Source organism: Setaria viridis, chromosome 3 (genome assembly GCF_005286985.2).
Source record: "Setaria viridis chromosome 3, Setaria_viridis_v4.0, whole genome shotgun sequence".
NCBI classification, from domain to species: Eukaryota; Viridiplantae; Streptophyta; class Magnoliopsida; order Poales; family Poaceae; genus Setaria; species Setaria viridis.
In genome coordinates, this window is record NC_048265.2 from 43611391 (window position 1) to 43627373 (window position 15983).

The window sequence follows — 15983 nt, forward strand, 5'->3', positions numbered from 1 at the left end:
ATTTTTTTTCGTCGGGCTGGATTCCATTGTGTCCGACTGGATTCTCTTTACAACTCTGTGTTTTGCATGAGTTTTCCTATTTCAATCTTAGCCATGATTACTTGGTCCCACAAAAGGTGGATGGCTAGCTAGATGTTTTTTCCTCCTATTAGTTGGAATTTCTAGAGGGTCTGTGATTAGTATAGCTATAGATAGGTAGATAGATAGATACGTACCTTGTTATCAAAAAGAGTTTCTAAAGTCAATTAAGCGCAACTTTTATCAATAAGACACACCATATATGTATTCACATCATTTCATATGGTTTAACTACAACATTCTAGAAAGTCAAGTGTTCTACTACTAATTGCATGGGTTCGCTCTATTAAATGAACTTATCACTTCTCACTTCTGTTTTTATTTTTAGATGTGGAATTATATCTTTATTAGAATTAACATTCAAAGCATTTGACATCAGTCTTGTGAGATTTCAGAAACTGTCTAGTTTGCCAAAATAACCAGAATAATACCGCATTGTACAAAATTGCAAGCTATCAAATGTCGCGCAAGCGTGTTTGAAGCCCCAGAGAACATACTCCAGCTGGTTATTCTAGGTCAGCCTCTCCACCGTTGTGGAATGGAGAGCTCTGTTTTTTTTGGACAATGAGCTACAAGCTTAGGAAATATTACCTTATATACTCGACAACCTAAATGAAAGTAGAAGGAACATAATGAAATAGGTAGGATGAGATAATCAATGACAAGCTCATAGGAAATTCTTCTACATTTTATAGTCAAAAGTATGTCTCAAAAAATGGTGATATCTCATTGTGACCTTGCCTTTGAAGATCTTCACCGGACGACATGGGGGGCGGGGGGGTTGTGAAAGGATCGGTTGATGTTGCTTCTTGTTTATTGCAGAGGAAAGGAAAGGGTAAAAAATGTTTTGCACGGGAGATAACATACGGTAATAATCTTTTCAGCCGGAAAAAAAGAGTGAACGTGAACACTAATGTGAAAAAAGGAAAACGAAAAACAAAAACTGAGATATATCGAAGGCCCAAGCTCCAGTCACGTCCACAGGCCCCCGTGGGCTCCAAATGGGTCGTGTAAAACGACCTGGGCTGTATATGGGCCGTGTGAGCGGCTCTTCTCGGAGCCCAGCATCCTCGCGGCTCATCACTTGAGCAACTGCGCAGCCGCTCCCCTGCACACACACATTGGCGACTCGTTTTTGACCCTCTCCCTCCCATCCCCGGCGCGGTTGCTCAGCTCGCTCGCTTGCAGCAAATCGGCGGTGGACGCGGCCTCGCCGTCGCTCGCCTCTCCTCCCCCCCCCCCCCCCCCCCCCCCCCCCCCCCCGCGCGGAGCTCCTCCCACTCGGAGCGGGATTTCTCGAGGTAAATCTTCTGAGCCGACGGGTGGAATTCCTCCTGGGATGTACCTCTCGTCATTATCCTGTCGCGCCCCCTTCGTGCCGACTCCCGAGCGTCGCCGCCCGCGGAGGTCCGCTTCCGGCGAGGGCTGCGCGGGTCCGCAGGTCCCCCCCAGCCTAGGACCTCGCATCTCCTCCGCGGGCAGCCGGCGCTACCCCCACCTCGCGCCTCGTCTCGCTCGCGCAACCCCTAACCCTAGGTGCTTCTCTTCCGCTGCCGGTGCGGCGTCGCTGTTGCTCCTCCTCGTCGTCGCGGAGCCTTGTTTGGGTCCGGTCGCCGTCCAGGGGATGGGATTGGGGGTGGGACTACGGAGCTCCGCCCGGGCGCCAGGTGGCTGCCGAGGTGCGCGTTGTTCGTCGTGAGGGAAAAAGCGAGGCGAGAGGGAGAGGAAGGGGATAAGGCAGGGCATAATGGTCCCTTCACCGGTCAAAAATTGAAGGAATTCTAGATGAATTAGAAAAGGGAGAAAATCCCAATTTTCTACTTTTAGGGAGGGGGTGTTTGGGTTTCCAAGCGAGCTAACAACGAGCCTTACTGGTGCCGAAGAAATTCCCTGTCTCCACTCTCCCTAGCCTTGAGACCTGTATCAGTTAACACCACTGGACTTGATACCCAAGGTGCTGGTGCAGTTTGTCTTGGCATAGTGCTCCCGGCTTTAAGTCTTGCCATAGTGCTTGTTTTTGTGGATGGTCTACTTGTTACTGAGTTACCATGCTCTTTTGCAGGGTTTTGATGGTGGCGTGATCTTCCCCATCCTCAAAAATGTATATAAAGAAGGTAAGCTGTGCTGCCTTGGGCACAATTTAGTGGCAATTTTTATGAAAATGTGTTGACTTACAGCCGTCTGTCTGTACAGGTTATAATTGAAGGGTTTAAGAGCTACAGGGAGGAGATCTCAACAGAACCCTTCAGCCCCAAAGTTAACGTAGTCGGTAAACTCCCTCAGCCGTTCCCTCACAAACTAACTTCACTATAGGGTAATTAGGTTCACGTGTTAAGCTTTCTAATTGATTCACAGGCAACTTAATGTTCTCTGATAAGTCGCTCACAAGCAATCTCCATCTATATTGAGCCTGCAATAGATAAATCCTTATATAGTACGTTCATTGCAAAGCTTGTATTATGACCACTCATCAACATTGGGCACTTATTCAAGATGCAAATATTCTTATCTCCTAAATTGGTATATATATGCCAGACTCTATCAGCAAACCATGACCTTGCAATGATACATATGGTTATATCCTTGTAACTCTTCTGTGTTCTTGTTCTTGGGTTGCATGGTTGTAACCTTCCAATCTTTTGATTGAATTGATTGCGAGTAAGTACTAAAAGAGTGCAACAGGAACTTTAATGCATAGTTTTTGGCTCCAAATGTACTGACATTTATTTGATGGTTTGTCACAGTTGGTGCAAATGGATCCGGCAAATCAAATTTCTTTCATGGTAATTTTAAACATGTGATGCTATTAGATAATTCATTCTGCTCTTGTATGAGACTATTCTCCTAATTTGGCCATGCTTATTGCTGCAGCTATACGATTTGTCCTGAGTGACATGTTTCAGAATCTTCGGAGTGAAGATAGGGGTGCCCTTCTCCATGTATGCCTCCTCTTTGTTTAAGCAATCCAGATAGTTGGAATAGGTGACTGGTGTTTGATACTTTACTAATAACCATTTCCAGGAAGGTGCTGGACACTCGGTTGTATCTGCTTTTGTTGAGATAGTGTTTGATAATACAGACAACCGTATTCCAGTAAGTCCTCTAATGTATTCAGATTTTAATTTACTTATTCCAAATTATTTTCTTGAGTCTCAAGCTGCATATTTTGATGAAAAATGTCAACATCTAGATCTTTTATGGTTGGCACTCATATAATTATAAGCTCTGCATATGTCATTTGGTTCATGTAAGGAAGTTGACAGCCATCTCTCCAGCCACTTATTAGCATGTTTTAGCAACAACTCAGTGATGATTGTGTTCCCTGTTCTCCTGGCTCAAATGAACATACTACTTTGCTGCAGGTTGATAAAGAAGAGGTACGCTTGCGCAGGACTGTTGCTTCAAAGAAGGATGAATACTACTTGGATGGGAAGCATGTCAGGCATGTTATCATTTTGTTCTATGCTCTATACCAACCCAGCAATGTCATATCCTTTTGTTTGCTCAGACCTACTTTTTATTGTTGTCATGTCCAGTAAAACTGAAGTCATGAATCTTCTAGAGAGTGCTGGTTTCTCTCGTTCTAATCCATACTATGTTGTCCAGCAAGGAAAGGTAACGAGTACTCACCTGGTCATTCCTTCCATCTGTTCAGATATTATGTCAACAAATTTGTCATCTGTAGATTGCATCCCTTACCCTGATGAAAGATTCTGAACGACTGGATCTTCTCAAAGAGATCGGTGGTACACGCGTTTACGAGGATAGACGGCGTGAGAGCTTGAAAATAATGCAAGATACAGGTAAATTTGAATTACCACAATTCTTTATATAACTTGACATGTCGAGAAGATAATTCCTACTTTATGAACAGCTAACAAAAGGAAGCAGATTGATCAAGTTGTCCGCTACTTGGAAGAAAGACTAAGAGAACTTGATGAAGAGAAAGAAGAACTGAAGAAGTACCAGCAGCTGGACAAACAGAGAAGATCACTCGAGTATACTATATTGGACCATGAACTAAATGATGCAAGGAATGAATTAGCTTCAGTAAGATTGACCATTTGTTTTTTTTCTTTACATTTTTGGATGTTATTTTTATTCTGTTTCACAGGTTGAAATAGTTTGACTAGAAAATGAAGGAAGGCTTTGGAATTGGGCTTGATGAAAACAAACCATTAACATCTGCTACATAGGCCAATGGCCTGATGTTCTCTCTGATTGTTTCATAACCAATGGGAAAACCTTAGTTTTCTGGAGAGCGTAACTTTTGAAATGCTTGTTGTTTCAACATCTTTACAACGAATGCTTCTTTTGTTAAATTTGCTCCTATTGTAGACAATGACTGCAATTCATCTTGTTGTACTTATGTTTAATGTCACTCTGGCTGCTCTTGTGAGTGCATTTCCTGTGAATTGGTATGAATTTATATTCCCCTCACATTTCCAATAAAATGTAGCAGTTGATTATGCTGCATTTAAAATCTAAAAAGATTGCCCTTTTTCATCTAGTCAGTTAGGTGGGTCGTACTCTGGTGTTTTTTTATTACTATGTAAAGATTATTTTTATTTCTGTCAGACAAGCAATTGATTGTTGATGAATGCTGTCTTTGATAGCATCTTCTTATGTGCATAAAGATATGCTTCACAATTTTTCCCTTGCCTGTACACTGTTTTTAGTTGCTAAATGTTAACTATTCCTTGGTGTGAAATAATTTATGTCAGTTCAGTCTCTATTATCAGTACCACCTTGTGCGATAATTCCACAGGTCTACAGCTACTGTGCAAAGGACTATAGTCAATAATATAATTTTGTGAATCTAACCTTCATATGACCTCATCATGATCTATTCTGTAACGATTCTTCTACTTTTTTGTTTGAATTCCTTGTTGCTATTAGATGGATGATAACCGAAGAAAAATTTCCGAAAGTATGTCCCATGCGGATAATGAAGTGGTGGATGTACGTGAGATGATCAAGAGTTTTGATAAAGAAATAAAAGTCTCAACTAAAGGGATAAATGATACCAAGGCGCAAAAGGAAGGTGTTGAGAAGAGGCGTACTGAAGCACTGAAGGTAGTTGCTCAGATTGAACTTGATTTGAGAGATATAAAAGACAGGATTGTGAATGAGAAGAGAGCAAAGGTATGCCATGTTTGAGCTTGTTAATGAATTTTTGTTAATTATATTTTGCTGCTGTGCTAAAAATAATATGTTGTTAGGATGAAGCAGCGAGGGATTTGCATAGTGTGAGGAGGGAGAGTGAAAAGTCAAAGTCTGAATTGGCTGAAATTAGTAAGGTGCATCAGGCCAAATTAAAGGAAGAGGAGGAGATATCAAAGAGGTAAAATGTTTTTTTTGGATAATTATGCAGTTTCTTGTGAACATTCATTTCACACTTCCTTTGTGGGGACAGCATTATGGATCGTGAGAAGCGGCTAAGCATATTGTACCAAAAGCAGGGGAGGGCAACCCAATTCGCAAACAAAGCTGCCAGGGATAATTGGCTTCAAAAGGAAATTGAAGATCTTGAGCCTGTACTTTTGTCAAATAGAAAGCAGGTAATAATCTGTTGACTGATTTGCTTCTACCCGGAATAATCCTGCATTTACCATGTGTATTAGACTATTAGTTTGATCCAGTTTGTCTTATGTTCTGACAATAGCTGAAGGCTGTATCTTGGATCCGTGCCATGATCCAAGAAACTTTTTTTCTTTCACACTTCAATTATTTGCTGATCTATGGTTTAAATATCTGTTACATTCTTGCAAATGTGGCAGGAAGGTTTACTTCAAGAAGAAATTCAGAAGCTTAAAGATGAAATTAGTAATTTGACTACCTACATTGAGTCTCGGAAAAGCGAATCAAGCAAGTTAGAGGCCACACTTGCAAAAAGACATAATGATTACAATGATTTGAGGAAGCAGAGAGATGTGCTTCAGGAAGAAAGGAAGTATGTAATTTTTTTATTAAAAGTTTAGTGGCCATACCTTTGTCATTGGATGGATGATGTGTTGCATTAAAGTTTATATACTTAAATAGAAGGAAAATTTTCCAGGTCATTTTGGACGGAGGAAACTGATGTGGGAGCTGAAATTCAAAGGCTAAGAGACGAACTTACAAAGGCACAGAAGAGCTTGGACCATGCAACGCCTGGGGTATGTAAAATGTTTACAAATTCTTTGTTCATATTGCCGCTGCTACTGATAATTTTTTTCCTGTTTTTTCCTGTTATCCCGTTGTACATGCTATGCGCTGCACCATAAATATCAGCATATTATTGCTGAACATGATATGGAAATAAATAAAAATATATATTTATTCATTTGATCATGTACTGTTTTGCTTTTCCTATTTAATTTCGAGTTCTCTTAATGCTTCCTGGTCAATGTTGGTGTTGCTTGGAGTGGCTACTACAGAGCTTTTATGGTTATCTTTAATGTAATTTACTTAAAATTCTGTTTTCTTTAGTCAAGAACTTATTTGCTAGGTAATAAAATATTCCCATCATATTCACTGTCTCTTTCTACCTCTTCCAGTGGTTGCAAGGTTGTGGATAAAATTAATTTTCCACCAACAATTAGATACATATGACTTCTGCTGTTGTTATCAATTGACATAGATGATGATTTTTTTTTGGATCTTTACCCTGTAAATGTTTTGCGTTACAGGACTGATATCCCCAACCATGCGCATCCACCTACCTCCCACTCTTCAAATCCCATACTTTAACCCTGTTTAGTTTAATACGAGTAGCATAAACTTGTTTTATTCTGCTGGGACAGTGCTTGAAGCTATCTTTGCTGGTTTTAATTTTTTTCCTTCCTCAGGATATCAGGAGAGGCCTGAATTCTGTTAGCAGAATCATTAGGGACCATGGTATTTCTGGAGTTTTTGGTCCTGTATTAGAACTGGTTGATTGTGAAGAGAAGTTCTTTACAGCTGTTGAGGTCACTGCTGCAAATAGGTATAGGATCATACTGCCCTTTTAGATAGATATGATCTTGTTTATTTATCCTTCTATTCATTATTTTCTTAGTTCACTAATCCATTCTGTTCGTAAATGAATAGCTTGTTCCATGTGGTTGTTGAGAATGATGACATATCAACAAGGATCATTCAAATATTGACTCGAGAAAAAGGTGGAAGGGTGACATTTATACCATTAAACAGAGTGAAAGTTCCAGACCTAAATTGTCCACAAAGTCCTGATTTTGTTCCGTTGTTAAAAAAATTGAAATATCGTGCGGATCATCGTCGTGCTTTCGAACAGGTATTACAAGGGTGCATATTCTTATCCTCTCAAAATCGATGCCTAGTTGCCTACATGTTTCATTTGGTTAATTTGATAGAGGCTCTGCAGAAGCAGTTCCCCTCCTATCTGGTGAATAGCTGCATTCTTGCTATCATCTGATTAAACGCAACCAAATTGAATTATTTAATCTACTCTTCAATCGGTATCTTTTAAGATACAGGCTATAGGCATGCTATGAATTGCACGGAGTGCCAGGTTCCTCATTGATGAGAATATGCAGTTCTGTCTATGGAGTCTCCAGTAATATATACTCAGCCTCTCTTGCCGCTGCTGAGCTCTAGTCTTGCCCCTAGCTATATGCGCAAAAAGTAAATGTGGTCATCATATTACCTGAAGGTTGGAAACTAAATGGCTGACTTCCAGCTGGCATGCCTGTATGTCCAGTCTGGTTCACCGGCATCAGCGCTGTGTCTGCTGCAACTAGCATTCCAGCCCCTTGCTCAAGCCCACTGGTCACCTTCACAGCTGCTGCGTTGCATCTTGGCCACACATGCCCTTTCCCATGCCAGCCACTGCTATCTTGCTGCTTACTTGTGGCTCTCGTTCAGGCCAACCTTCAGTCCTTAGTTCTCCTCGTGCCTCTGTGTAAGCTACAGGTGCCGTGGCAAACCATTGTTGTATACTCATATTATGTATTAGTCATTCAGAGTTTCAGACTATTGATAAATTCATGTACATACTGTATGTTCTTCCAGGTGAAACTTTCTTAGAGAAAAGTTGACTTCCTAATTTATGTGCTCTCAGAGTGCAATATTGGAGGTTTTAGAACACAATTCAATAAGGTTCTGTTCTTGTATTGGTTTGATATGCATAGTTCCTCCAATCCAACTCTTTCAACTTTGACCATTATAATGAACTAGACAGATTGATTGTTAGATTTATCCTAATCGATTCATGCAGTACTGTGGTAAAATATAATTCCTTTTTATTTTAGATATCATAATATTTTTCTAGAAATTGCGAGTCAAAGTTCAACCTTGTAGACCGAGTCGATGTCCTAAACGATTTGTATTTGTGATCAGAGAGAGTAATTGTCTTTATCTTTTCCATTTTGCATGTGAGTGTGTGCATTCCTGCACATGTTTATTTTTAGCACACTTGTGCATTGCATGCTTATATGGGGCTTTTCCTCTTCCAGATACTAGCTTTCCTTGTCCAATCACCTAAGCTAGCTTGTAAAATCAATATGCTTCTAGATTAAAGTTTTTCTATATTATTTTCTCTATCTGACTTTGAAATTTCTGTTAGGTTTTTGGCAGAACAGTAATATGTCGAGACCTGGAAACTGCGACTAAAGTTGCACGTGGCAATAGTCTAGATTGCATTACACTCGATGGTAGTCATGGACTTTTACATTTGAGTTGCCATTATTACTTCAATTCTAAAATTGTTAATTGACTGTCGTTAACTGGTGGTTGTATCAGGTGATCAAGTGTCAAAAAAAGGTGGTATGACAGGAGGTTTCTATGACTCTAGACGGTCAAAGCTGAAGTTCGTGAAAATAATAAGGGATAGTAAGATCGCAATCGAGAAAAAGACGGCGCATCTAGAGAATGTCGGAAACAAGCTAAAAGATATCCTGCTTTGTTTTAATTAAGCTCACTCTTTCTGTTTACATGAGGCTGGTTAAAGACTGTTATGTCCTGTTATTTGCTCCTGCAGCTAAGTGTTGAATATTGCTTACATTCTACCTCATTTTGGTTTTAAGAATCATGCAAATGTATGGGATTGATTATTTCTTAATTTATTGTTGTAATGACATCTTTGCTATGCTATCATTTTTTCAAACCATACAGATCTGCATAACTGATATTTAGTATACTCAAAACTCATGTTTACCCTCATCTTTCTTCTATTTATTTGCTTTCAAGTCCTAAGTAATTTGAAAACGTTAAACAACACAATAAGTTGTCGCATTTTAACTGCAAGAGCAATATTTCATGCTTAGTTTTCTTGCTGTTAAAATGGCAGTGCCATAGAAATGTTAAATGCCCTGGATTTCACTTAACTTCCCATACATATAGATAAGAAAATTACAGATTTAGTTACCAGACAGCAACAAATGGATGCTGAACGTGATCATGCCAAGTCGGAGTTGGAGCAAATTAAGGTTGACATCACCAGTGCAATGAAGCAAAAGGGGTCACTTGAGAAAGCCCTTGGCAAGAAGGTATTTTGTTTTGTTTTCTTGAATTGTTCCTGGAGGATTCTTCTTACTCCTGCTGCAATCATGTGTGCACTGTAGTTTAATGTTTTGTAACCTGCAGGAAAAATCACTTGAAAACATCCGCAACCAAATTGAGCAAATCCAATCTAGCATTGCAATGAAGAATGACGAAATGGGCACAGAACTTATTGATCAGCTAACATCAGAGGAAAGAGATCTCCTTTCACGATTGAATCCCGAAATTACTGAATTAAAGGAGAAGTTTCTATTGTGTAAAAACAGTCGGATTGAGGTTGTTGAAGCATTCAGTAGCAGTTGTTTTTTTTTCAAAGAGACCTTTATCTGCTCTAATGCAGTTAATGTTATGTAGATTGAAACAAGAAAGGAAGAATTGGAGACCAATTTATCAACAAATCTGATCAGGCGTCAGAAAGAGCTAGAAGCAATAATTTCATCTGCCGATTCTAGAACCTTGCCTCTGGAAGCTGAGTCGAAAGAGCAAGAATTGAAAAGTTCTAAGAGAAATCTTGATGAGTTAACTTCGTTATTGAAGGGTACATAGCACTGATTGATTTCTCTTTCCCTTCCTCGTATTAAATGCCTTTTAGGTCTTAATTCGATCAATCCTTTGGACAGCTAATGTTGATGCCATAAATAACTTCACCAGAAAGATGGATGATCTGAAAAGAAAAAGGGATGATCTGAAGGTAATTATCATTGCTATAGTTTTCTTCTTCTGCTATCACACTTGTTGACTTGCTACATGTTTATATTCAAATGCAGACTCGTGAAGCTATTCTGGAGCAGACTGTACAAGATGGTGCCAAAGACTTGGAACAGTTAATGAACAGCAGGAGCACTCATCTAGCCAAGCAAGAAGAGTGCATGAAGAAGATCCGAGACTTGGGCTCATTGCCTGCTGATGCTTTTGAAGCGTATGCATTCCAGTCCTTGCATTATGTTTTACTTATTTATTGGCATTAAATTTGGCTCTCTAAATACTCCCGTGGTCCAAGTATATATGTTATATTTTGTTTTGGCACGGTCATCAAAACTAGACTTTGACCATTCTTTTTTTACATAATATGTTATTTATAGCTACAGAAACCAATTATTGTTAAAGCACTTTTGAGATGAGTCTAACCCTATAACTTTCATACACTAAGCATACCTATTTTACTTATAAGTTAACTAAGTTTTAGTCAAAATATACAAAGTTTGACTTCTCCAAAAACATGTATGGTCTATACAATTGGACAGAGGGATTATACAACTCCATGAGCTAGTATGTGTATTCTGTCAATGGTTTCATTACTCTTTAGGGCTTTTCAGCATATAAATACTGGGATTCTAGAGTAACGTGCCAACTTATTTTGTCTTTGGTCAAAATATAGGTACAAAAGGAAAAACAAGAAACAGCTGCAGAAGATGCTTTATGAGTGCAACGAGCAGTTGAAGCAGTTTAGTCACGTCAACCAAAAGGCTCTTGACCAGTATGTCAACTTCACAGAACAACGGGAACAACTGCAGAGAAGGCGAGCTGAGCTGGATGCTGGTGATCAGGTGAGTTGACATTGGCATAAATGTTTTTAATTTAGTTACCTCCATGCTTCGGTTTAAGTTCTGAATGTCATTGCTCCTAAAAGCTAGAATCTGAAGAACTGATCTGTGTTGCAGAAAATTATGGAACTAATATCAGTTTTAGACCAAAGGAAGGATGAATCGATTGAGCGCACATTTAAAGGGGTTGCAAGGCACTTCCGTGAAGTGTTCTCTGAGTTAGTGCAAGGTGGTCATGGATATTTGGTTATGATGAAGAAAAAGGTCCCCAACCTCCCCCCCCCCCCCCCCCCCCCCACCCCCCCCAAAAAAAAAATGAAGTTTTAAACTTGCTGACCTTGGTAGCCCTGTGATCCTGCATGTACAGTTGTGTTAGATTAAAATTTTGGCTGCCATTGTTCTGATGTTCTGTTTTATTCCGGTTGTTGCTGCCATGACAATCACCCATAGTTTGTAATGATGTTTTTAGAACTATGAGTGAATTGCCTTGTTTTCCCTGAAATTTCCCCTGCACTTGTATATATGCTGTTTTAAAGGTGAGTTTTGCTGACTTTCTGATGTTTATGTGCTCCTTTCTGTTAGGATGGGGATGCAGGTGATGATGATAATGATGAGGATGGACCTCGTGACCCAGATCCTGAAGGGAGAATAGAGAAGTATATCGGTGTGAAAGTCAAGGCAAGTCTTATTTGCATAGGGTGTATATGTATGGGCATGCAGTCATTTGGGTAACCATCACATAAGTCAAGATGGAGAAAATTTAACATTCTAAAGTTATATTCCTTTTGGATAATTCTGGTGCTTGTCCAGTTTTCTTTTTCCTGTCCCTTATATATAATGCTTGTGGTTCAGGTTTCCTTCACTGGCAAGGGAGAAACTCAGTCTATGAAACAATTGTCAGGGGGCCAGAAGACAGTGGTGGCGTTGACACTGATTTTTGCTATACAACGATGTGATCCAGCACCATTTTATCTGTTCGATGAGATTGATGCTGCTCTGGATCCACAGTACCGAACAGCCGTCGGGAGTATCCTTTTTATTTCTTTCCTGTTAGTGTTTATCCTCATCATAAAAGAGTCATGATATTCTGCTTGTGGTAGTTTCCAGATATTTGTGGGCTCATGCTCTATGTCTAGCTACGGGCTTGATCAATTCCTTTTTTATGTCCTTGAGCAAAAGAAGCTTTGCCGTTGCTTTCCTTAAGTTTTTATTCCAGATATGATCCGCCGTCTAGCTGACGTGGTTGACACCCAGTTCATTGCAACCACATTCCGACCAGAGATTGCCAAAGTTGCTGATAAGATATATGGTGTGACACACAAGAACAGGGTGAGCTACATTAATGTGGTGTCGAAGGAGCAGGCGCTGGACTTCATTGAGCATGATCAGACTCACAATGCCAGCTGAGGCTTCTACGGACAAGGCATGTACTGATCGTGCACATCTCTTTTCTTCTTAATCTTAGCACCCTCATATACTTGTCATTTTTGTTGGTACTTACAAGATTCAACTGCTCTCGTTTTTCTTTTTATGCAGGCAGATGCTGACGTAGAAAGGGTAGAGTAGCTGTCGTCAGTCTCGTCCTATCATGGGTATTCTGGTCCCATGGTTGATGTAGTTGTGTATATGTATGTAGTCAGCTATTGGGTAACTTGTTTAACTGCCTCTTAGATGCGCGATTTGTGATGTATTATTGCGGACGTGGCTACCTTTTGGTTCGCTGCTGACATCTGGTAAAAACTAGTCAAAGCTGTGCGTTGTATGTTGCTGCTGCACAAACTGATTGATTGCTATTGCATTTCTGAACGAGAGTTTTGTTTGCGATTGATTGCTATTGCGTCTCCCTCGTGTGCAGCAACGGTTGCCGGAAAATTCACTGTTCATGTGTTCTGCTCTGACGTAAGGCCAGGGGGGAGATTTTCGGTGCATTCGTGCAAATTTGCTCTTGTGCGCAGAGCAGTTTCCGAGGAAAGGGATGAAAGGTGAATAGAGCAGGGAAAACGAAACTCCAGGGCTTTTCTCGCCCGGACAGTGTGACGCAAATCCTTCACACCTAACCTATTGCAAGCAAACGAAACAAGCACACCGTGCGTGTGTAGCTTTGCTGCTAGATGCAGTCTTATTTTTTTCCCACAGGTTTAGGCTTGATTCATGCCATGTACTCATGTAGTGGGGTGCGGGAAGTGCTTTCTTCTGTGCATTTTCTTTTTTGCATTCTTAGCTTAGGGATGCAGGTTATGGTATTTTTTTATCAGTTAATTAATTGTGTTGACATGCTATTTTAGTTTATTTTTCTCTCCCTAATTTAATTTGGTGGCATGCTACTGTAGTTCATTTTAGTGAATTTTTGGTTGACTGAATGATCTAAAAACAAGTGGAACTTGTGTCCCTAGTTGTGGTATTTGCTTGCGTGAAAATGACACTGATATATGCTTATCTTTGGTTACCCTTAATGTGTAAGTTTCAATTTTCCCGGAAGGACGAGATGTTGCCGCCAAGCCAAGTATTCATCCACTACAATCTTTAGCCTCATGGTGAATTTCAGATAGTGCAATCTTGTCACTAGAAAAAAAAAATCCCACAACAAAACAAAGCAACCAACGTCTAATTAAGTGGCCAGATATGATTTGTATGTCAAAATTGGTCCTGATTTTATTAAGGCTGGTTAGAGATATGGTTCTAAATGGGGGTATGCAAGTCTTTTTCATGCCACCACTAATATGTCAAAAAAAAAGATCGCGTTGCTCCCAATGTGATGGAGGAATTAGAAAATTCCCAATTAATGCAAAAACAAATCACAATCGGGCTACCACAAGCAACTAAATTGTAGCACGTGCTTCCACAATTGACCCTGATCAAGCTCTATTTCCATGTACATCCGCGCCACCGCCGCAGCCACGCTGCTGCCTTCTCTACATCAACACCGGCTCACCGGCAGAGGAGGCCACTGGCGGAGGCAAGGGGCAACGCAGCCGTGCAGGACCCCAGCATGAGGTTACAGTTCAGCCTTTGTCCCTTTGAGTTGTAAGGTCAGAGGAAGAATTGTTTTTCTAGTGGTATTCCTGATGACTTGCATGCCTATGGCATCTTTCTTTCCCCAAGCCATGAATTTGATGTTTGAGATGTCTATATTGTCATGCGTTTGTCACGCGTGCAGAAGCATATGGAGTGAACTGAGAAGGGAACTTAGTAGCTCTGTTTCAAGCATATTTCCATACGAGGCGCAAGTTATATATAAACTCCCTCGACACACGCACCACTTGCTTGTACCACCTTTTCATTTATTACCCTTAAAACACTTATGAACTTAAAGTAAATAATAACGTCTAATAATTCGTGCTAGCTACAATTGGTCGATTCTTCCCTTTTTCTTTTGTTCTCTTTGGATATATGAACTTAAATAGAGGAAGTCTCAAAGATACAAGGGTCAGGAGCTTCAGTGCTACTCGTCTGACGATGCCTAGAATATGAGCTGTGTTTACACAAGAACTTGAAATAGAATCTGAGCTGTGCTTACAGGCTTACAGCCAGTCAGCCACTACACTGAACACCATATGACGGTGCATTACGATGGATTCTAGAGACGTGGTCTCGATATATGTGAGAGAGCCAAGGACCTGTTCTGCTAACCCAGCTAAATCTCACTCTCACTGGTTTTGAACAGTTCCGTTTGGGCAAACCATGTAACTCTGACTCATTATCCCCAGCTAAAAAAACTTCCCTCACTCGAGCTCGTATTCATGGTCTGCAGCCTTATTGCCAAGTTATTGGGTTTTTGCTTGAAATTCATTATCGACAACTGTGCCGCAGTCGTCCGAAAAGCTAGATGATAGTTACTGCTATTCTTGATACCTACCATTATTCCTATAGTTAGTTCGCGATCGTTGGAGTCTGTTGTTGATGAATTTGAGAAGTCATGTTCGTGGAAGCGTCAAGATTTGGGGTCACAAGTTCACAACCGAGCACCAACCAAGAATATCTGTATATATTATTGGTTCCTAGTCTTTAACACCAACCTTACAACACTTGTTCGTTGGTGCTCTAATTCCATTTAATTGGGCAGATACTTATTGTTTAGGACAAGTAAATTCATCCACCATGAATGATCGGCTATTACATACAATTTCTCACATGACTCTCAGTGTCAGAGTAAATTGCATCATGTGGTTTTGTGCACTCTATCTTTAACATGCTATTGTTAATCGATTAGAAACTCGGGACGCACTAGAAAAAAGATATCTATTTTAGAAATTCCAAATAAAAAACATCTGGCCACCGATTTTATAGAATCAATCATTGTTGAACACAATAGCAATTGGATCTAATTGCTTCTAATTCTCTGATTCCTTTAATTTTTTATATAAACTGCCCACCTCATCTTTACAAAAAACATGAAGTAACCTCTAGATCCACAGCTAAACTAACCACCTTTTCCATTATTAAAATAATCTAATAGTACCCCCTAATATTAGAGAAAAATTAACTCATGTAAATATGTACAACGCATGTCATCATGAAAACCCATTATACATGCTTGCATGGAGCGGTGAGCATATCGATGTCCATGGTTTAGTAATCATGAAGGTTTTTTGATTAATGAGTGACGTACCAAAATTATACTAATGCTCCATAACAAATTTCACGTAAGTTGCTAAATGACTGAGACAATACGGCATATATAGAATGTGTTGACACTTGATATTTTAGTTGTAATAGGGACTACCCTATATTGGGCGAGAAAACTGAATGTTAGGTACCAGTCAAATTTGTGTATGTATTTGTATTTGTTCTGTATATTTGACTTTAGATCCTTTGGTTCTGCATGTATGCACATTGTAAATTTTAATGATGTGTGCTGAAATG

At 39.9% G+C, this 15983-nt stretch overlaps 1 protein-coding gene across 2 annotated transcripts; it reads left to right on the forward strand.

The window, feature by feature from the left end:
• Positions 1 to 1293: 1293 nt before the first annotated feature.
• LOC117848183 (structural maintenance of chromosomes protein 3) lies at positions 1294 to 12954 on the forward strand. 2 transcript variants are annotated; one of them, XM_072292867.1, is made up of 30 exons: positions 1294 to 1379; positions 2141 to 2192; positions 2272 to 2347; positions 2823 to 2861; positions 2950 to 3017; positions 3100 to 3171; positions 3441 to 3520; positions 3615 to 3693; positions 3764 to 3881; positions 3953 to 4128; positions 4978 to 5223; positions 5301 to 5422; positions 5495 to 5639; positions 5859 to 6031; positions 6137 to 6236; positions 6909 to 7045; positions 7150 to 7351; positions 8642 to 8729; positions 8818 to 8967; positions 9412 to 9563; positions 9661 to 9852; positions 9931 to 10114; positions 10197 to 10267; positions 10344 to 10495; positions 10955 to 11123; positions 11238 to 11384; positions 11703 to 11798; positions 11973 to 12147; positions 12337 to 12547; positions 12657 to 12954. In XM_072292867.1, exons 2-29 carry the CDS (start codon positions 2178 to 2180, stop codon positions 12525 to 12527), a joined length of 3615 nt encoding a protein of 1204 aa, XP_072148968.1. In that variant the 5' UTR covers positions 1294 to 1379; positions 2141 to 2177; the 3' UTR covers positions 12528 to 12547; positions 12657 to 12954. The 2 variants fall into 2 exon arrangements, with proteins under 2 accessions (XP_072148968.1, XP_072148967.1); XM_072292866.1 differs by having other exon boundaries at positions 12661 to 12954.
• Positions 12955 to 15983: the final 3029 nt, after the last annotated feature.